General features: G+C 48.3%; 1 protein-coding gene across 1 annotated transcript; it reads left to right on the top strand.

The window, feature by feature from the left end:
- The first annotated feature begins 687 nt into the window (after nt 1-687).
- On the top strand, nt 688-22272 carry LOC119391272 (proteoglycan 4-like). The gene is made up of 6 exons (XM_037658950.2): nt 688-717; nt 7039-7903; nt 8001-8332; nt 11009-11257; nt 12419-12637; nt 22045-22272. Exons 1-6 carry the CDS (start codon nt 688-690, stop codon nt 22270-22272), a joined length of 1923 nt encoding a protein of 640 aa, XP_037514878.2.
- The last annotated feature ends 662 nt before the right edge of the window (nt 22273-22934 follow it).

Raw genomic sequence — 22934 nt, 5'->3', positions numbered from 1 at the left:
AATTCAGCGACTTCGCACATCTAAGATTTGGCTGGAATAAGCAGTGGTGTGTATCACGGCAAGTAGAAGTTACTTTCACCACACTACGCTGCAGAATTCCGAAGTTGAATTATTATTTACACAAAGCTGGACTCAGCGCGTCTCCGTTATGTCAGTTTTGCGGTGAAATAGAGACAATAGAGCATTTCTTTTTATTCTGTCACCGGTATTCTAATCAGCGAAAAAGATGCCTCGTCGCTCCCCTTCAAAAGTTAGGATTACAAATCAATGTTCCGCAAATTTTATCATTTGGTGGCATTACATTAGGTTATAGCCACAGGGAGGTCCACTCTGCAGTGTTTGCTTACATACAGGAAACCAAAAGATTACCATGCTAGTTTATATTGGCTTATTTTCAGTACTAATTCCAACCGGTGTTACATCCGTCAAACTTCACACCTGATAGACTGACTGTGTGCTCTGCAGAATTTTCAAGTATTAGCTCTGTTTTTTTTTATCTATTTCAGTAAAAAATTACAACGTTTATCTTTAGCCTCAAGTATTTACCTCAAAATCCTGCCGCCCGGTTCTTGGCCCATCCCCCTTTGTGGGTAAGCGCCACTAGGAAGAGGTCATCATCATCATCATCAGCAAGCGAGCGAGGAGCGAGTTATCTACCGTACGTTGCTCGGCGTCTAAATCTGCGCGATGGAGCAACCTCCTGTGCCACCAGATCAGGTAAGTAGATTCTGAATATTATCGACAGAAATGACGCCATGTTGTGTTCTATTCTGTAGTGCCACTTAGCCATTTAACCAAGGGCAGGCTATGAGTTCAAATGGTAACGATAGAGGCTCTAGCACCGCGACGCCGTAGAAGCATTGCAGTCTGCTCATCTCTGTACACAGAGATGTTCTTCGTAAGGTACAAGGTATGTGGGTTCCTCCAACAGCTAGGTTAAACTGTCATCGCAGTTCGATCATGCGTAAGAATAGACGGAAGGGCGGGATGGCTCTATTAAGTGTTTTTTTTAAATTTTAGGTTCAATGCAATAAATATAAAAATTACCACAGCGTTTGCAGCCTCACGTACCTTAAAGGGCCCCTCAACAGCATCAGAAAATACAGAAAACGAGCGCAATATTCTCTCTTGACGCTTCTCGTCTTTCTGGCGCACTTCGTGACGCAGAACAGTGATTCCCGTGGCGTCTATATGGTACATACTCTCGATTGGTTCATACACGCGAAATATCAGATGTGAATTGTCCTCCGCACTGCTTTGCCATGCAGCCGCCCATCCGTTCTTCCTAGCCTCACACGACTGTCGTGCGCGATCTAATCATTTCTCTTCATTTTATGTGGTTGCGACTGCGCAAACGGAGATAGCAGAGTGTAGTCGACAAGCGCAAAATCTTGATAGGGTCAACGCTTAAGGCTCGTTCACACCGGCGACTAGCAACGGTCGCGCGACTAAGTTGGTCGCAAAGCGACTGGTCGCAAACGGTCGCAAATGGCCGTTTTGGTCGCAAAGCGATTGCTTTAGCTCAGTCGCTCGCTGCTCGATTTTTCAGTCGCGCGACTGCAGTCGCAAACCTCTGAATCAATCAGATGCGCAGGAACAGGACGTCGGCCTATTTTACGGGGCAACGGCAATGCGAGCTGTATACGAGCAGACGTGAATTCTATGTGGCGACGCATATAGGTCGCACGCAGGTGTGAACATCGGTCGCTTTGAGTCGCTTTTTGACCGCCAGTCGCAAACGGTCGCGCGACCGTTGCTAGTCGCCGGTGTGAACCAGCCTTTACCGCCTACCTTTAGTCAATCGGACCTATCCCGTCATTGTTTAATGTGAAGGGTTATGGCCATACGTGCTTTTGATCATAGTGGCGGCTCATGACCTGTGCTGTCGCATTTCAATAACCGTGCACTTCCCAACTCTATCCCCGTGATGCCGAGGACCAGAGACAGGAAGTTGTTAGCAGCACGTCTATGCTAAATTTTTATTTTTCGCGTCCACTGCCAAGCTTGTTTTCCTTCATACTCAACTAATGGGAGGTGAGGGGGGCGCCGAGGTAAAACTTGCCTCTCCCGTGATGGAGACCCCTGTGCGAACATACGGACTTCAATGACGCTCATTAGCAGGCTCCACAATGTGCAATGCCGGTCTAATGGGATCCCATTTTAAGGCGATGATGCGAAGTAACTATAGCACACATTTTGCTTGTCTGACAGCGTGTCACGTTACTAAATGTGACGCGCAGGTTTCTGATGTGTGCGTTCCTCGTCCGCAACATCCGCGCAAAAGCAAAATTTCTTTTTCTGGTACGTGTGTACGCTCGCAGTCGAATGCCGATATTAGTTAAGAAGGGCTTGGCATGTTTTGCAGCAACGGTGCTCCTTTCTATGTGAAAACCTGACTGCTGTGCTTGACACGGTCAAATTCCGCCACGTTGTGAATTTTCGCCATTAATTGGACAACTCTCATCGTCTCCAAGGCCTGCCACAGCCTCTCTAATTAACTTAATATGCCGCCGTTAAGAAATTGACAAAATCGCGGAATTTGACTGTCTAGAACAGCACCCCCCCCCCTGTCGGCCTAAGGAAATGCGCGTCGTCATCCAGTTCGGTGCATAACAACAGCCCTCGCAGCTTACCGTATTACCCGGTCTGCTGTGTCTTGAATCTTCCGGCGTTATCTTTCACAGAAGCCTGCCGCTAGAATACGTACAATGTTTGTAAGGATTGTATTGCAACGGAGTGGTAAAACAGTGTTCGTACAATGATACGTACTAGTGGGCCGCCACGTCCGGTAGGCTATCAATCGACCCTAGAACGACTAGCAACGCAGACTGCGTTGGTGCGTCTAGGATTGAAGCAAGGCGGTTAAACATCCTGGGACTGAAGAAGGTCGTCGCTGATCGCACGCAGCCGCACACCGCCGTACTTGCATGCTGGCACAGAAAGCTGCACCATGCGTCTCTTGTAACGAAGAATACAAATATGAAGCACGGATAGAGAACAGCGTTCGCGAAGTGCGCCTCGATCTCGTTACTGGAGATACGTATTGTGCTACTTCAGGAGGGTTTAAGAACTCTCTTATGCCTTATGGTGCTTCGTTGTCACGAAGATATTTTACATTCGCGAAGATTTGTGTGTGTGTGTGTGTGTGTGTGTGTGTGTGTGTGCGTGTGTGTGCGTGCGTGCGTGCGTGCGTGCGTGCGTGCGCGCGCGCGCGCGTGTGTGTGTGTGTGTGTGTGTGTGTGTGTGTGTGTGTGTGTGTGTGTGTGTGTGTGTGTGTGTGTGTGTGTGGTGTGTGTGTGTGTGTGTGTGTGTGTGTGTTTACTTTGCTGGATTTCCATCTTGTTCGTCGCTGGGATGCAAAGAAGCTTAAACTGACTGCTTCGTTGTTACGTTCCTTTCTCTTCCTTCAAACAGTGAAAGCATACTATAAAAGACGTACGCGGAAAACAACACACTGTAAAACCTTATTCGTCATTTCCGGCTTGCTTATAGAATAACAAAAAAAAGCTTTTCGTTCAGGAAAGCTTTGCCAGAGAGAGTGCTATGGTTGTCTAATGCCAAGGCTCTACTTCGGGTCCCCAGTTGTCTCTGTATCAACGTAGAGATCGTTTTATTCCGTCAAAAGGTCATAAAGGATTAGGAATAACGGCGTGTTTGCCCATTTGATACCCTTGGTCGCAATGTACGTGATCCGGAGACGTCGGTGCCAGGCAGAAGCTCGTCGACAACCACAGCGTGCAGCGTTCCCAGCCTTGCAACGGATTTATCCAATTGTTTTCGGACACCTAGTTGACGAGCTGGAAGGGAGTAGTGTTGCCTTCTTAAGACGCTGGCACAGTCGGTTTTTCACATTTCGTGGAGAAGAACTGGAATTTCCAGCGGCGCCATACTGAATCAAGAAAAAGAAACATTTTTTTTCTCCTACCTTATTGAGAAGTATGATACTTTTTGTTAACATGTTTATTGCAGTATAGTTGCTTGTTAACGTAAAGTGTATTACTGGAACCTGCATAAAATTGCTTGTAGCGTTTGTATAAGCTATACTGACGCAATTTATAAGTTGTTTATAAGCGCCTCTAGCGCTTGCGCGTACTGGTCCGATAAACTTTCCTTTGTGGTAATCACAGATGGCTACGCGCAGCCTTCCCATAATACAGTGCCTCATACTCTAAATCGATGATCTTTTATACCACACACATAGCTCTCTTGACTATCACATTTTTCGAAATACATATATAAATGGTGCATTCGGCAGGGCGCTACCGCTTTCTCACTAGGATTGCTACAATGCGGAGTCCGCTCTTCATCCGCCCTTACAAAAATAGATTTAAACTGTCTATAGACTGTCTAAAAATGAATTTAGACAGTCTATAGACTGTCTAAATCCATTTTTGTGAGGGCGAGCCAGAGAAAGCATGTCCAAACCGAACGTGCAGCCGCGCACCGGAGTAATAGGAGGCCGGAAGAGGATACACGTCACCGCGTTTCCGTTTCAATAAACAGTGCGCACAGTCGCAGTCGCAGCTGTCGTCGCACCAGAACGAAAGCTGGAGGAGTTGCATGATCAGATCTCGGATCTCGGTAGCGCTCCGGGAGCGGTGATGGGAGCGCCTCAGAAGCGCTCCGAGTTGGAGCGTGGTGCTCCGAAAGAACCGGTCCAATGTATGCAGTGTTCGGTTTCGATCAGCCGAATGTGAAGCGCGTCGCCAGAGCGCTCACAAACGGCCTGCCGAATGTTCGGTTAGTTTTCATCTCCCGTCCAAGATATTTACGGGACGCCTGGCCGCTCTCCCATATCAAACACACAGGGCTTTAAATCATCCCTGTAAGGTCTGGCGTGTCGAGAAGGGGAGATAGGCGTGTCTTTCTCCCAAAAGCGCGGCTTCCAAGAAGCCAGCCTCGAAGTCGAGGGTCGAAGCGCAGCGACGCTCGATTCGAATGTAGGAGGCGCGGGGACAGAAGAACACTTCTCAGCTGCCCATAACCGTTCGAAGAAAAAGACGCGCCCTATTTACCATCGGTTTAACGACCAACGCAGCGGCCCACGGCCCGCGGGATACCGGGAAGCGGCGCGAAGGAAGCCAAGACGGTGACACCAATAAATCTCGAATAGTGGCCACGACACCAATAAATCTCGCATAGTGTCCGCGAATGGCCTGTCAGCGGAGACGGTATGCCGCCGAGTATGGATGGCATGGTCCCGCTAACTAACCGGCCGCACAGTGTATGTAGCACGATCGGGGGAGCTGAACGGCGCCAACATCGCGTGTGTGTGTTTTAGTGCACTTCTAGGAATGTCGCTTCTCGGCCGTTTCTACGTCTCTCTCTCAGGCAGGTGGCTCAAAAAGCTTCAGAGAGAGAGAGAGCGTGGAGGCCTCCGGCAGACGAAATTACAGCCGGCCCAATAAGCGGTCTGAGTTGTTTTGATTTGCCGTGGGGAAAACTGGGAGGAGCAATGATGGTGTTAAAACCTGGCTCCCGGCTGCTCACGGGGGGTTCTTGTCGCAGGAGCGGTGCCATGCACTTGTCGGCTCTGCCGAATGCTGATGCGCAAGTTCCGATGTATATAGCTGCCACTTAACCTTGTATATACCCTGTATATAAATATCGAGTTGTTTTGCAAAGAAAGGAGTCGTCTCTCTCCTTGAGAAGTGTGAACAACCAAGATTAGGCAAGGCAGCTAGGACAACCTTCCACTCCCTTCTGCAACTGACAGCGGCTACGCAGCTGAGAGAGCTCTGCTCTGGAGTCAAGAGGGAGTGGGGAGAAGGTTGGGAATTTACTATCCCCATTCTTTCAAAACACAAGTTTTGCGTGCGACAACCTTACTTTAGGACCACGTTGTAGAGACAGCCTACAGTATCCAATATAGTATACGATACTCCTTTCTTTTTTTATATAAACACATGGCGCGGTTTTTCGTCGTCATGTCTAACCGGTCTTAGTATTCTGCGTAGGGACGGTTCACTACCCTCCTACAGTAGTGCATGGAATACTATAAATATTCACCCTTTTTTTTCTAAACACGGGGCTGTATTTAAACGCGTAAGCGATACTATGCCGACTCAACGAGAAAACCTACGCCTATCAACAAATGTTTAAGCTCTGAATAAATACAACGACGAAGAAAGGGCACAAGATGTGCGCTAACTTTCGACGAACAGTTTACTTCAACTGAGGCAGAACTTTACGAACTGACGGTGTCCACATGCTCTAACAGGATTCCGTGCGCAGAGGTAAGGTTTTTACCTTTGACACAACATACACAGCTGCTAATCATATCTCCTGGGTTGACACATTAAAAAGTTCCAGTGACGTTTCACACCGTGAGCCCGGGCAAAGTGCAAGCGAATCAGTGCTATCCCTTTGTGCATTGCCCGTAGAACGTCTCTTTACGTTGACCAGGATTGCTGTGATACATTTCACGACGGCGATTTCAGAAATGTGGCATGTACACGCTTGCGCGTAAAAGGGGTCGACCCGCCACCCCTTCACACCGGTCTGTTGGCTAAGTAGTGAGTTCTGGCTATTGTCGGCTCATATGACCTAATGTACGCAATCCCCTGCAAGAAAAACGATATAACCTTCAGTTAGTATGAATGTCATGATGTTCTTGCGTATACAGATATAACCTGTGTTGGCTATGGCTGAATACATTATAGCCTCTTCAGGTGGCGTTAGGCTAACTTTTGGCGTCGCGTTTACATATATTCGACTTCGCGATCAACAAGTGCACCCCCACACACATATCCAGTCGGACCGGTCACACGCAACAAGTTGCGCGCCTGCGTGCGCGCACCGTAACATTTACGTCTTCATTGTTTTTTTCGTGCAGCAACAGACTGGAACGGCCTTTGTAACGCCATCACAGTCATAACCTGTCCATCCACATTTTTAACCACCATAACATATTATTTGCACTGTAATAAAGTATGGCTTTCATTTTTTCATGTATGTACCCACCCTTTATGTAGTAACCATTTAATGGGGTTTTTAAGGAATAAGAATATAATGAAAAATGTTCCCTCTTCCTTTTAGACCCAGAATAACGACGGCGCGAATACACAGCAGGGCTTGTCTACCGCATCTCAGTCCCAGCCTGCAGGTGCGGGCAAGGTCGAGATGGCTTCTTCTGAGCATGCACCGACGGTACCCCAGTCAAAGCCTGCAGACGGTGCCAAGATTGAGATGGCGCCTTCTAAAGATGTGCCGACGGTACCCCGATCCCCGCCTGCAGACGTCGTTAAAGTCGAGATGGCGACGGTACCCCAGTCCCAGCCTGCAGATGCGGCCATTCTCGAGACGGCTTCTAAAGCTGCACAGACGATACCCCAGTCACCACCCTCTGATGCGGCTAAGGTCGAGATGGCTTCTCCTGAGGCTGTACCGACGGCACCCCAGTCCCCTGCAGGGACAGACAAGATCGAGGTGGCGTCTTCTAAGGATGCGCCGACGTTACCCCTTTCCGAGCCTGCAACCGGGGCCAAGGTCGAGGTGACTTCTCCGAAGCCTGCACCGATGGTGTCTCAGTCCCCGCCTGCAGACGCCGCCAAAATCGAGGTGGCGTCTTCTAAGGATGCACCGACGGTGCACCAGTCCCCTGCAGGTACAGACAAGATCGAGGTGGCGTCTTCTAAGGATGCACCGACGGTGCACCAGTCCCCTGCAGGTACAGACAAGATCGAGGTGGCGTCTTCTAAGGAGGCGCCGACGGCACCCCAGTCCCAGCCTGCAACCGCGCCCAAGGTCGAGGTGACTTCTCCGAAGGCTGCACCTATGGTGTCCCAGTCCCTGCCTGCAGACGCCGCCAAAGTCGAGGTGGCGTCTTCTAAGGATGCACCGACGGTGCACCAGTCACCGCCTGCAGATGCTCCCAAGATAGAGAATGGGTTCTCCGAGAGATGTATCGACAGTACCCCAGTTCCCAACTGCAGATGCGGTGAAGGTCGATGTGCCTTCTCGTAAGGCTGCACCGACGTTACCCCAGTCCCCGCCTCCAGATGCCGCCAAGCTCGCGGTTACTATTCCTAAATCTGCACCTACGGTACCCCAGTCCCATCCGGCATCCGCGGTTAAGGTCGAGGTAGCGTCTCCTAAGAATGCACCGACGGTACCCCAGTCACCACCTTCAGCCGCGGCCAAGGTAGAGGTGGCGTCTCCTGAGGCTGCAACGAGGACACGACTTTGCCACCTGGTGCGCCGTCCGGATTTCGAAGGTTATGGTTTTGTATTTCTCGAGGACAACGTGCGTAAGCAGCAGTTCGTCACATCAGTGGAACCGGGAAGCCCAGCCGAGGCTGCAGGTCTTCGAGTCAAAGACATCATCATTCAGGTGATATTACTCTACGTACCTCACATGTCCCACTAAACTAGATTAGTAGTGGTCAATGGCCGTAAACCGAATTTATCGCATAAGCCAAATTGCGCTTATGACATCATTTGCCCAAGGAAGAGCGAGCGATTTATAGCTGACTTTGATACTTCATCGTAAATTCTATGCCGCGTGCTGCACTATAATATTTAACTGGCATGTTAGCAGGAGCCTCGACTACCAATCGGCAGCATTTACTTACAATGTTCAAAAAGTGTTGCAGGGCCCGTTTTAATAATCAAAACATTTCACTAAGGCGTAACTGCTCGGTGGGACACATCGCAATTTAATAGTTGTAGGTGGTAGTATAGCGAGACATATTTAATTTGAAGAAGCTCTAAGAACGGCAAGAGAATAGAAGTAATATTATACGACATCAAAACTAGCTAGAAAAATGTAATGTCGTGCCAATCTGTCTAGTCACACTCTTTATAAACTCTTCCATTTAGAAAGAAAAAAAAGTCACAGTTTCGCCGCAAGGGCGAAGCAATGAATGCGATAGCAAGGAACTAATAGTTTCAGTTGGAACAGCGCTTCTGTTGCAAAGGCGGCCGAAGCAGCGAAGGAAACTAGCGTGCTTGAAGTGTCGAGCTGTGACACTTGATAGTTCGCGCTCATCTTCTGTTTTGTTCGTTTGGCGGCGTCCCTGAGCTCGAGTGACATTCGTACGCGCCGTAACATGAGCGCGGACATCACGGTGAAAGCGTGAAACATTCCTCTACCCCTCGCCACGAGAAAACCGCGCGAGCAGACAGCGGAAGGGCAAGCTTCTCCCATGCGCAAATATAAGAAGAAGCGAGCGAGCTCGCCGACGACTTTTAAATGCGCCCGTCGGGATCCTAGCGCCACCTCGCTGGTAATGAAGAAACGCTTATTATCGCCTGCTGTCTCCGAGTCCGTCCAGCGCTAAATGGTGTGTATATAACGCTCGCCGTTAGCTACGTGGAGGACCTGCGTTTCGTGGCGTAGTGGATAGCGCCGCTCGCTGCGGATCAAGAGGTCCCTGGTTCGATTCCGCGCTTCGGTAATGCACTACCTCTGCAACGTCTCTGCGTGAAAAGGAAAAAGAAAGAAACTGCCGCAGTAGACACCAAAAACTCGTTAATTCGGATTTCACGGGACCAGAAAAAATGTTGGAGTTAACCGAATGGCTATCATCGAAACAATCAAGAAACCAAAAACAAATTTCTATTACATCAATACACTTTCATTGGCTTGATGAATGCGTAAACCCTGCACTTAATTTGCATGAGAGCAGCGTGAAAGCCGCCATTTTTGCCATACTGCGACTTCGTTCTCAATGCGGCCACGGCGCCAGACTCGCGGGTTTAATTATCCTGAAAGGGGGTCTGCACCCCTCCCTTATTACATACCTCCGCCACCACCACGCTCACGTGACGATAGCTCTTTCGCAGATAAAATGGCCGGCAACTGACAGTTCATCCATCACGATCTAGCAAGCGAGTTCTATGCCAGGACACCGACCGCGGCTAAAAGCTCTTCAACTTCAACAGGTTCCGCCATGTTTGAGTTTTGTGACATCGCGAACGCATTGCATAAAGTTTAAACAAAGCTGCTCAGTGCCGAATCCGCGTGTGGACAAAACCGTGGTCACTAACTGATGAAGATAGCGATGCGCGCAGCGCCGCTTCGTTTCGATTGTCTGCGAAGGCCCTTTTCGCTCTTGAGTCACACATTTGCGGCGCTTCGCGCTCGGCGCGCCCCGTGGATCATCCGAATTCACCGGGTTGTGGCTCAATGTGGTCGAATTAACGAAAGTTTGATGCCATTAAACAATGCATATGCTGGCCGGGACCAAGGAAGAAGTCTGAATTATCCAATTTTCCGAATTAACGAGTGTCGAATCGACGAGCTTTTACTTTAGTATAGTAAGATAAAAGGCAGTGTGACATAATCGACGTCCTTCGTCCCGTTACTATGTTTGCGCTACTGCTATACAAATATGCTGAGGGTGCATGTACCCGTTCTGAGGAAGCAGCTGGCTGGGCGCAGCATGTGCAATGGGGCTATTTATCATCATCATCGCCATTATTAATTTTAGCCTATTTAGGTCCACTCCAGGAAGAAGGGCTCTGCCAATCATCTCCAGTTAACTCCATCTTGGGCCAGCTGATTTCATTTTATCTCTGCGAACCTCTGTTTCGTCACTCCACCTATCTTCACTGCATCGTAAACTTCAACTTACAACAAAGAACATATGTAATATAGCTTCGGTCTCAATGTTACTACGAATCGCAGTGCGCAACTCGACAAAAGCGAAAAGAGACGAAGACAGCAGGAGTGCACCAAAATGGGCTGGTTGGTACATCATAAAGACGGGAACAAACGGCGCTAGACAAGGGACGGTGAGGGAAAGACTCATAGGTCGTTCGTTCTGTCGCTGTATCACCGTCCGAGTCTAGCGCTGGTTGTTCCAGTCTTGACGATGACAAGCACTGACAGTGCCTTTGTCCAGCTACGTACTGCACTTTGTACCAAGATGGCAATCATGAACTAACCCAAACTTGAGGCTTCTAGCTCGAGCTGCTGAGCTTCGAGTCGCCAATCGCGTCGAGTTTCCACGGCACGTACTTCCCGCGCACATATGTTTATCACCGCATACGCTCGTGTGCGCAGGTGAACGGAGCGCAAATCGAGGGTGCCAGCCATCAGGACGTCCTCCGTCGCCTCTATTCGATTCCCAACGAGGCACGCCTGCTGGTGGCGGACGAAGCTGATTTTAACCGGTACAAGAAGCACGAAGACATCGACAGCCTGCCGAGCGTCACCGAGGTGAGCCTTGCGGCCGAGGCTGAAGCCAATCGCTCGGCCAGCAAGCCTGCTAGCCCACATGCCGGCCTTGCTCTGGCCAGCCTGCCACCTACCGTAACAGAATCGGATTAAATTAAATCTGAAGACATTCTTCAAGTGGTCAACAGTTTCACTGAGAAAGGGAGGAGAAAATGTTGCGCGCAAAGCACTTTATAGAGTGAGGTAGCTAGAAGCACTGAAGTACTCATGCACTGTTTGATTAGATTGCCATAAAGGTGAATAGCAATATTAGTCAACAGCAGGCAAACATCAGTCAATACCATTGCTATGCGAGAAAATATGGCAGCCTTTATAAAAACGATACGCATTCTTTTCTTCGGAATTAATAATGCCCTATTGTATACTGTCTCTTGACTTTAAGTGCGTGTGATGGTACGCAAGTCGTAATTTACGTCACTAAACGCCACAGACCGAAAGTTACATTTCCGTCCGTGGCGATGGCCCCAGTCCTTTCTCTCTATTTACCAACTGAGACGAACAGACGAACGCGAGAGAGATGAAGCGAATTAATAGTACGTTAACTTTTTCATTTTGCCCACGTCCTGCGGGCAGCCTGTTCAACTTACTTAGCGTAAATTGATGCTAGCCAAAGTGAAACACAAGAGAATATGGAAATGCCCGTGCAACAAATGGTTTGATAGTATTTTTCAGGCCACAGGTAAATGCCTCGGCGAGCTTAATATAGTTGATTTAAATACGTCTTGTAGGCGTTCTGATATTCAAGGTGTCCCAGGTAATCGACTATGACCCAATGGCACTTAATAAGAATGGCAAGAAAACTTGGAGACCGTATAGGAGGACTGTACCATCGTATATTTCGTGCAACATAAATGTCACAGTGGAATAAAAGTTCGATAAACCGGCTTAATGTGTGTCAAAGAGCCTGGGCCAAGTTTCGATGGGTGTTCCTGTCTTTCGTCAAATGCGGACTTGTCAACCATGTTCTGCTTGTTTCAATAACGTCACGTCAGAGATGCCAGGTGACCTCATCCACTAATTCTTTAAAACTAACCCAACAAGGTTGTCAAGACGCCTTTGACAAAGATACTTAGAGAAATGTGTGCCAGCCTGTCTGAGGCACATTACGCCCGTTTGTGCAATTTTTATTCCATACTGTGCTCCCGTCTGTTGGCTCTCAGTTTTACGTTGGATAGGTGCCATACACACCTATCCAACGTAGGTTAGATATCGTGCCATTCTATTCGTTTCCTGCAGCTTGCGTCACTATCAGCCGAGCACGGCGGCCGCCAGAAGTCGGTGGAGCACACCAGTCCGAATCCTACCATGCAAAAGCTACCCGCCGTCACATCTGGCACGCATGACCCTTTGGTGACAGTCAAACGGGAGCCCAGCAGCCCGACAGAAAGCACACTGCGACGACGAATTACCACCGACGAAGGATATCAACCAAGTTCCCAAGGCTCTGGCCGCCAGGTAGATACCTTCGCAAAAGCCATGCATGGTATTGTCCCATGTCATGATATATATGATCAATCCGCACTGACGCGCGCATGCTTGGGGCAACAGAAGAAAACGCTGAGCGTGTGATTCCACGAAAGACGTGTCCTCTTGTCTGTCACCAAGGCGTTACGAGTGATGACGAAAATTTGGGAATGAAGGTGCTCGTACCAATTGGAATGCAGCGCTTAATGAACACAAACACATGGGGCGAGAACGAGGACGGGCGCTGTCTGGGTGACACGGGTGAGAAGTGGGTGTCACGGGCGACACGTTATGTCACCCGTGACATAACTTGTATCAAGTTATGTCACGGGCACGGAGAAAGAAGTATTTGAGGAGGAGAATCTCTCGGCCGCGGCAGCGCGCGAGGGCGGCGCGATAGCGTCATGGCGGAATGCGGTTACGCCGAAGCACGACAGATGACGCTTTCGGCCTGTTGCCATTAAAGTCACTGGAACGGGAAAAGTACCGCGACCGTCGTGCGCGCCGCCATATTTGGTCCAGCGCCGCCGAAGCTGCGGCGGTGCGGTGCTGATTTCGCGTGGAGTAACGCATGTTTTACGCATTGCGTGCGATTTCGCAGCCCCGAATGAAGCATACCGTTGTTCTCTGACTGATTAGGAAAGAAATAGCGGCAATTTTCACTTGCCTACATGCGCACGCACGCGTACTAACGCGATAAAGAAATGCGAACTGCGCGGCATTTACGCGCTCGGCTGTCTGCATTTATTAAATGCGAAGCATTTCTTAGCGAATTTCTGTGACTATCTATCTATCTATCTATCTATCTATCTATCTATCTATCTATCTATCTATCTATCTATCTATCTATCTATCTATCTATCTATCTATCTATCTATCTATCTATCTATCTATCTATCTATCTATGTATCTGTCTGTCTGTCTATCTATCTATCTATCTATCTATCTATCTATCTATCTATCTATCTATCTATCTATCTATCTATCTATCTATCTATCTATCTATCTATCTATCTATCTATCTATCTATCTATCCGTCCCCGACTTTGTGTTGTCGTGGCCGCTTCGTTAATGGGATGTGCACCAAATTTGGTATGGCATAACATGACTGTATGACAAATTTAAATTAAGGTGACACCGTGAAAATAATGACATGCATGCCATGTACGGCATGATTTACATGCCACGCTCATGGTGCGCTCGCGACCGCTTCGATAGCTTGATACCAGTGTTGTATGCGTTACCGAAAAAAGTAACTAAATGCGTTACTCGTTACGCTAAAGAAAAAGGAACGCGTTACCGCCCTACGTTACCCATAAAAAAAGTTAACGCGTTACCGTTACCGTTACCGAAAAAAAGTAACGGACGTTACTTCTGCCGTTACTCCATGATCAGAAATTTTAATCAGCGCACCTTCGCAGCCGGAAGATACAATACCAACTTTATAAAGCCCATATTTATATTTAACATAATAGTTCCAGCCGAAAGAACAATTTTACTCGAAGTACTGATATAATTTTAACGAGAATAATTCGCAGAAATGCGCTGTACCTTGGCAGTACTGGCTAAAGTTGCCTATATAGTTACATGTGACGGCTTCTGACACTGCATGGGAAAGTCATTTTTTCGCGGTGGGACAATAAAATAAAAGTGATGAATTTCATCGTCAACGTTATCCGCAAAGAAAACTTCACTGAACAAATTTGCAGTAATTATGCGGCGGTGCTTTTACTTACAAACTAAATGCGCAATTTTTTAGCAGTAAATAAATGTTTAAATGGCATAAATCTAGGGAAAAGTATTTGCGCATATGGACATTTTTTTTTTCAATTTAACTTGTATAATTACCGCAAAGATGGCGTCTGTGTATGTGAAGGTGTTCAGCGTTAGCCTCAGTCGCAGGAATTCAATAACCAGAAACGCAGTTTGCAGGTAGCAAGAAGCAAACTGATTTTGAATACGGAATTGATGAACAATGCTAGAGTATTGCAGGGACAGCTTCCTAACGTAACTACTAAGTGCTGAATGCAAGCAACAGCTGCATTTCCAAGCTGTCATCGTACAGCTTGACTCGCTTCTTAGCGAATACGTCCACACCTATGCTAAATAGGTTCCATGAGACTGTTTGGCGTAGCGCACACCCACAAGGACAAAGAAGGAACACACACACACAGCGTACCTGTACTTTCGTTTACATCTGCGCACTCAAAGTTGGCAAAGCGTGCTGTTATAAGTTCATGTTTTCAGAGTTCACTGATGAAATCGTGCCGGCACAAGCTTGAAGCGAGCTTGTGGGCCCAGGCTAAACGTTTAATTGATTCTGGCTATCCCCTGCGCCTGTTAACCGCTGTCGCCGAAAATATCAGAAAAAGAAGGAAGAGCGAACACCAGTAATCAGACCGCCGCCACTAAGGCAACAAGGTTGCGGTGGTGCCCTACATGCACGCCATATCGCATAAATTTGCGCAGGATAGCGAGAAAGTCGGTGCGGACGTAGTTTTTTCCGCTCCCGAACGTCTGCAAAGGATATGCCAAAAAGGTTTAATGCGGACAGCAAAGAGAAGCGCGAGTGCACAATCAAGCACGCAAAAAGTTTGTAAATTGCAGTGAAGAGTAGTGTATTCTATTCCTCTCACGTGTGAACGCGTCTATATTGGCCAAACCGGAGGTGTGTAAACCAGAGATCAGAGAACATTCGTATAATGTCAACAAAGCTGTGTCTGGCCACTTGGGCATTCACTGCCAAAGGTGTGGTTGCGTTCCAGAGTTTGAGAGCACTCGTATTCTATATAGGGCTCGAGACAAAACAACCCGGGAAATAATCGAGGCATTTGAAATTGAAAAAGTGAAAGAAAAATGCGTGAGTGCGCCTTCTTTAGGTTTGTCCGATAAAGAAAGGAGGTATCTTGAATTGTCACTTTGAAGAAGGTGGGTGCAGATGTGATCACTGATGACGTGCACGCGGTCAATGCTGTACTATTACATGTTTTTTCTTGGTTTTATCGATCGCCTGTTGCTGTATAAAAAGGACACGTGTGATCAGAAATAAAACCATTAGTTGAAAGTTAGCGCTGTGTGCGTGTGTGTCCTTCTTTTGTCCTTGTGGGTGTGCGCTACGCCAAACAGTCTCATGGATCATAACCAACTAGCCCAACAAAGCGCCTTGAGCTAAATAGGAGCTCGACGGATGCGCTATATGGTACTCGTGTAATCGCTGTCGGGAAGAGCTGGTGCACGCGCGGAAAGTTTTCCTTGAGCCCGCTCAACGCAATATCATGCGGCACCAACGGTACTGAGACAGTCTCTCATCTTCAGATGGCGATGATGTCAAGAAGGCATTTCCGAAGAAGCCATCTTCCGTTGTGTTGGAGCTCACACCTAGCCTTGGTGTCCATACGCCTAGGAAATCTCGAGAGCTCACTTTTGACGAATAGGAGGACTGCATTTCGCTTCACTTCATCAATAATCAACGACAACTTGAAACTCGATAGCCAATCAACGACAACTGAAACTCGATAGCAAGGTAGCCGAAACTATTTCGGCAGTTTGCTCCCCATTGCAATTTCCCCCGCGCAAAAGGACCCCGTGCGGGCTCGCTTTGTCAGCGCTTGGCAGGCCGACAGCAGTCTGCCGCAGCGACAAAATAACCGAAGCAAAGTGCGAGTATGAATGAAGGGAGAGGGACAAAATAACGTCGGGGCGAGCTCTGAGAAAGGCGCTCCTACAAGACGAACTAATTTTGGTAGGACGGCGAGGATAATTGGAATGAAAAGTAACGAGTAACGTGAGACCTCACGTTACCGAAAATAGTACGAAAGTACGTTACCCGTTACAGTTCCCAAAGAGTAACGAGTACGTTACTAAGTTACTGAAAAAAGTAACGCGTTACCGGTAACGTCGTTACTTGTAACGCGTTACCGCCAACACTGCTTGATACACAACAAAATTGGCATGGCGTTCAAGAGTGTATGACGAACATAAGTGACTGGTTATAACGTGCAAATCTTGACAGACATGCCATGTAAAACGTGATTTACACGACATGGTTTCGGGGCGCTCGCGGTCGTTTAATGAAATGCATATATACCAATTTTTTTATGACGAGCTATTTCTGTATGACTAACGTTAGCGATAGGTGGTAACATGAAAATCATGACTTCCATGTCATGTACGGCATGACTTACTTGCCACGCTCATGCTGCGATGGCGGGTGGTTCGCTAGCTTGAAATGCACCCAAATTGGTATAGCGTGAGGTGACTGTATGACGAACACGAATGACAAGTGGTAAGGTGAAAATCATGACGGTATTTATGTTGGTCATACAGTCGCGTCACGCAATACCGATTTTGGTGCATATCAAACAAGCGAACCGGCCACGAGAGCATCATGGGCATGGCATGTAAATCATGCCATACATGACATGCGTGCCATTATTTTCATGTTACCACCTGTTATTAACGTTCGCATTACAGTCACGTCACGCAATACCGATTTTGGTGCATATCAAGCAAGCGAACCGGCCGCAAGAGCATCATGAGCATGGCATGTAGATCCTGCCTTACATGACATGCGTACCATTATTTTCATGTTACCGCACGGTATTTATGTTGGTCATACAGTCACGTCACGCAATACCGATTTTGGTGCATATCAAGCAAGCGAACCGGCCGCAAGAGCATCATGAGCATGGCATGTAAATCATGCGTTACATGACATGTGTACCATTATTTTCATGTTACCACCTGTTATTAACGTTCGCATTACAGTCACGTCACGCAATACCGATTTTGGTGCATATCAAGCAAGCGAACCGGCCGCAAGAGCATCATGAGCATGGCATGTAAATCATGCGTTACATGACATGTGTACCATTATTTTCATGTTACCGCACGGTATTTATGTTGGTCATACAGTCACGTCACGCAATACCGATTTTGGTGCATATCAAGCAAGCGAACCGGCCGCAAGAGCATCATGAGCATGGCATGTAAATCATGCGTTACATGACATGTGTACCATTATTTTCATGTTACCACCTGTTATTAACGTTCGCATTACAGTCACGTCACGCAATACCGATTTTGGTGCATATCAAGCAAGCGAACCGGCCGCAAGAGCATCATGAGCATGGCATGTAAATCATGCGTTACATGACATGTGTACCATTATTTTCATGTTACCGCACGGTATTTATGTTCGTCATACAGTCACGTCACGCAATACCGATTTCGGGGCATATCAAGCAAGCGAACCGGCCGCGAGAGCATCATGAGCATGGCATGTAAATCATGCGTTACATGACAGGTGTACCATTATTTCATGTTACCGCACGGTATTTATGTTGGTCATACAGTCACGTCACGCAATACCGATTTTGGTGCATATCAAGCAAGCGAACCGGCCGCAAGAGCATCATGAGCATGGCATGTAAATCATGCGTTACATGACATGTGTACCATTATTTTCATGTTACCACCTGTTATTACGTTCGCATTACAGTCACGTCACGCAATACCGATTTGGTGCATATCAAGCAAGCGAACCGGCCGCAAGAGCATCATGAGCATGGCATGTAAATCATGCGTTACATGACATGTGTACCATTATTTTCATGTTACCGCACGGTATTTATGTTGGTCATACAGTCACGTCACGCAATACCGATTTTGGTGCATATCAAGCAAGCGAACCGGCCGCAAGAGCATCATGAGCATGGCATGTAAATCATGCGTTACATGACATGTGTACCATTATTTTCATGTACCACCTGTTATTAACGTTCGCATTACAGTCACGTCACGCAATACCGATTTTGGTGCATATCAAGCAAGCGAACCGGCCGCAAGAGCATCATGAGCATGGCATGTAAATCATGCGTTACATGACATGTGTACCATTATTTTCATGTTACCGCACGGTATTTATGTTGGTCATACAGTCACGTCACGCAATACCGATTTTGGTGCATATCAAGCAAGCGAACCGGCCGCAAGAGCATCATGAGCATGGCATGTAAATCATGCGTTACATGACATGTGTACCATTATTTTCATGTTACCACCTGTTATTAACGTTCGCATTACAGTCACGTCACGCAATACCGATTTTGGTGCATATCAAGCAAGCGAACCGGCCGCAAGAGCATCATGAGCATGGCATGTAAATCATGCGTTACATGACATGTGTACCATTATTTTCATGTTACCGCACGGTATTATGTTCGTCATACAGTCACGTCACGCAATACCGATTTCGGGGCATATCAAGCAAGCGAACCGGCCGCGAGAGCATCAGCCATTATTTTCATGCTACCATCCGTTATTTGTGTTCGTCATACAGTCACGTCAGGCAGTACCGATCTGTAGCAGTCAGTTTTCATGGCGCGCTGATCATTATATGTGAGCCCAAAGGCGTCAATTTTACGCCAAACATAATAAAATGTTATTGTGCATGAACCTCCTGCGACAACCACGCGAACAAGCTGCACTAGTGCAGGGTAGGGGCCAACATTCCCCGAAACATACGCGAATTCTCAATGAAGCGCTTACCTCACAATGCGGGTATCAGTCGTGGGAACAAAATTTTCCCGCCTAATTCTGTGCAGCCACACAGCCCGTCGTTTGGCATCCTTTTTCCCGCTGGGAATGGCAAAAGAGAGCCTTACCCGGGCATTCTTCGATGCCTCGATAGGCTTTCGATGAAGTCTCAAAACGATACGGGATGTCGTAATGTTCCTATACGCTTTCCTGGGCCTATAAAAACAATCGCCCTCTAAAGCGCCGTGCGTCTGCGGCCGGGAGACACTAGCGAGGCGAGCGAGCTGGACCATTTATGTGGCGAAGCCACCGAAAGGGCGCGGCGGCGAAGAGAAAAGGAACGCGGTACTTTTCCCGTTACAGTGACTTTAGTTGCCATCTTTTACATGCTCTTCTATGGACGCGACGCATAAAAATCGTGATAGCGCCTCGTACATTGTAAAATTTCTAAGATTTCTGTCTGTAACATCAATCGGTAGATATCACAGACATTTTAGCTGCAGTTCCTAATCGATACTGCCAGAATTATAGGCCGCACAGCGCTTGGAACGAACGGCTAGTAGTGGCCCCTGAGCAGACGACGTCTGCCGCCGCATGCACGCGATCCTCGCTCCTCTCTCGCATGTTGTGCACGCGCATGCGCAGGTGGCCTTGGGAAGGAAAGTTCCCTTCGCTTTTGCTGGTTTCTTTCTCTTTAGCGATCTCAGTGGCTTCCGCGCGTTGCGCCGGCGGCGCCGACTCCTCGATGTTTGCGCGCGCTTGTCACGCCGCGACAAAGGAGAGTGCTTTGCAGATTTCGACCAGTGCTTCTTCAGGATGGGGCGGAAATGTGTCGTGCCGAACTGCAGCAGTGGGTACGCGTCCTGCAAGGAGAAGGTAATTACCTTCGAAGTTCCTAGTGACCCAGTGAGGTTGGAAGCGTGGGCTCGCGCCATACCAAGAAAAGACCGACAGTTGACGCCTCGTCACTACGTTTGCGAGAAGCACTTCTCGGACAGTGACATAGACAGGCGGCGCTATTATGGCGAACTTGGTGGCGAAGTTCTTCTTGACAAACCGAAACGGCCAGTGTTGTTACGAGACGCCGTGCCTTCATTCTTTCCGCACGCTGTTCCGGATACTTGTCTGCTGTTCTCAAAAAAAAGACAATGTGAAATTTCAACCACCTGGGGTTTTGTAACGTGCACCTAAATGTAAGCTCACGGGCCTTTAGCATTTCGCCTCCATCTAAATGCGGCCGCCGCAACAACCTAAATCTGAATTGATGGCATATAGGGTAAGTCCCATCATTCGTTGAAATAAATATACCCAACTCATTGATTTTACGTTATCAAAAATTATAGATTTCACGTTGTACAAAAAATATCACGGCGGTAATTTTCCTGCATGTGACGCCATTTTTCTCGTTAATTTACCGAAAAAATTTGGAGTGCGCTTGAGCTTTGCCTTTAAGAGTAGAACGCAATAGCGTAATCGGGCCCCGTGCGCATCGCCTTCTCAGTTGCTAGCCTCACCGACACGGACGCCGACACCGGTATTTCTGCGAAACGGGCTCTTCCCCGTTTCGCAAATATGAAGTCGATGTTGATTGTTGAAATAGCGGTCCATAAACCTCGTGGTGCTACTTTTGTGCCAAGGAAGTGCTTATTTTGAAATGAAATCACGTTTTAGTGGTCCGCATCGCGTTAGCGTACTTCATATCACCCGCCTGAACTCAGTCTTTCACACGTCACTGCTGCCGTGCCCAATGTTGCCCGCCTTTACTGCGCGGCGGCGTGTACTGGCGGCGTGCACCATTCGGGCATCCGGCAACAGCACATGTATGCGGCATTTTGTCGAACTTTCTGTTAGAGCGACTTTCACGAGCACGCAAAACACACGCGGCAGTACGCGATACCGAAACTACCACTGAGACGCGACCGCGTGAGCGAAGCAGGGTGCCGGGCGAAGCGCAGTTCGGCGAAAACAGAACCTTTGAACCACGCGCGCCATTCCCCATGGCAACGCCAAAGAGGTTCTTTTTTCCATGAATCAAACAGAAACGAAAAAACAGCATTTTATTGCGTCTCTTGATGCATGGAAGGTTCTTTTTTTATTGCTGCTAGTTTGATTACTAGTCATTAATCGTAGGCAGACTCTCATACGTCATCAGCATAATTTTGAAAATTTGCCACTCGTGGCGCTCATGGTGTTATACATTTAGGTTAATCTCTCGGTAAGTAGGGCACCGCTGTTGATAATATTGCCGTTTTGGATGTTGTCATACATTGAGCTTTCACTCTGACATAAAGTGTTATTTGCCTTTAGTGTCCCTTTAACGCTGTCGCGTTAAAATATGGAGCCGGCGAGGACGCACAAAAACACATCCATTCGGGCGTGAAGCGCGAACGGCGAATCGGCGACGAATAACCTTGAACCGACGAGCTTCGTTGGAGAGCGCGGTGAGAGGGACGCGCACATTTTTCCTTCTCCGCTAGCGGACTCTCACGACAGAGGGCGCGTGAGCGCTGTGCCCGATTTCGTGACGTTATTAGGGCGCCCCAGCGAGCGCAGTTTCGCCTCCTCAAGAATTCTTGCTCCGTGGTCACGGGTGAAGCCGTAGAGACAGCTACTAGTCCCCGTCTTTCCCGGAACCAGACCAAACAAGTTCTTCTTTTACTACAAGCGCGTACATGCCAGTGCGGATGGCTCATATATGACGCCATGTGACCCTATCCATACCACAAGTAAAGCGCAAGTAGTGTACACAACAGCCGCAACCACACCAGAAGCGTATCTTGGACAAATCGCGTTGATGGAGGTTTCTGTTACCCCCTTTTTCTACTTTGCCCCTCCTAATGCTAACGCTTTAACAAACGCAGGCCATTAGCCCTCGCGCACCAGCACCGTCGGCCGCTTCTGTCGAGCAGCGTGACGAGAGCAGCGAGCAGGTGTCGGTGCGACTACCACCGCTTGACCTTCTTGAGTTGACGGTGCGACTGCTGCTTCCGCTGCGCCTGCCCCTGCCCCTGCTTCTGGGCGTCATGATGACGTCCCTGCTTGCGGTGTACTACCTGTACGCCTACATCAAACGACCGTCGCAGAACTAGCCGTGCAGCGTCGCCTTTCTTTTGGACTTGTCTGCATGAACGTGCATCGCCGTAGATTTGCACAAAGTACCGTCTATGCTTGGGAAAATGAACAGTATCATAAAACAGGCCAGTTCATCTCTTAAGTGACGATGTTCACTGAGCAAATGTCGACAGCCGCCGCGTGCCAGCTGTGTGTGCTTACTTGAGCGCCTCTCGCTCATTGGTCTTCGAACGTTACTTTAGGAAGCAATACAAGAAATACTAGAAGTGTTAGGGTGCCCTACTTAGGAGATACGTTCACACGGAGGGTACAGGTGCAAGAGCTTCTCCTTGTACCCTCTCTTGTGAACGTGTCTACTTGTTCGTCCACCCTAGAACTTCCAAGTATGCATGCCATACGAGGCCACCGACGAGTTCTACTTGAATACAAGGGATAGAGTGTGCTGCTTTTTAGATGCGAAGCATCTCTTGCTCGGGGGTATGTCCCGCGGCATGAGCCTTGGCGTCCGCATTCACACTACGCATGCGCAACTCTCCTCGTTCCCTCTCTCCAACTGCAGCGCATTACTCTCCCCACTTCTCTCCCAGCACCTGCTTGCGCTTCTCCTGCGTTCTCGCTTCTGCGGCCGCTGCCTGCACGGCACCGCAGCTGGCATTGAAGCGCCAATGCCGGCTTGCCT

This window comes from Rhipicephalus sanguineus, chromosome 4 (genome assembly GCF_013339695.2).
Source record: "Rhipicephalus sanguineus isolate Rsan-2018 chromosome 4, BIME_Rsan_1.4, whole genome shotgun sequence".
Taxonomy (NCBI): domain Eukaryota; kingdom Metazoa; phylum Arthropoda; class Arachnida; order Ixodida; family Ixodidae; genus Rhipicephalus; species Rhipicephalus sanguineus.
This window is presented reverse-complemented; position numbering and strand designations above follow the sequence as displayed.

Excerpts from the sequence above, each read along its gene's own strand:
- LOC119391272 (XM_037658950.2), top strand. The coding sequence starts at position 688 with ATGGAGCAACCTCCTGTGCCACCAGATCAG. Across the intron at positions 7,904-8,000 it reads GAATGGGTTCTCCGAGAGAT|ATGCCGCCAAGCTCGCGGTT; the intron begins GTATCGACAGTA and ends CCCCGCCTCCAG. Across the intron at positions 11,258-12,418 it reads TGGCCAGCCTGCCACCTACC|CTTGCGTCACTATCAGCCGA; the intron begins GTAACAGAATCG and ends CGTTTCCTGCAG.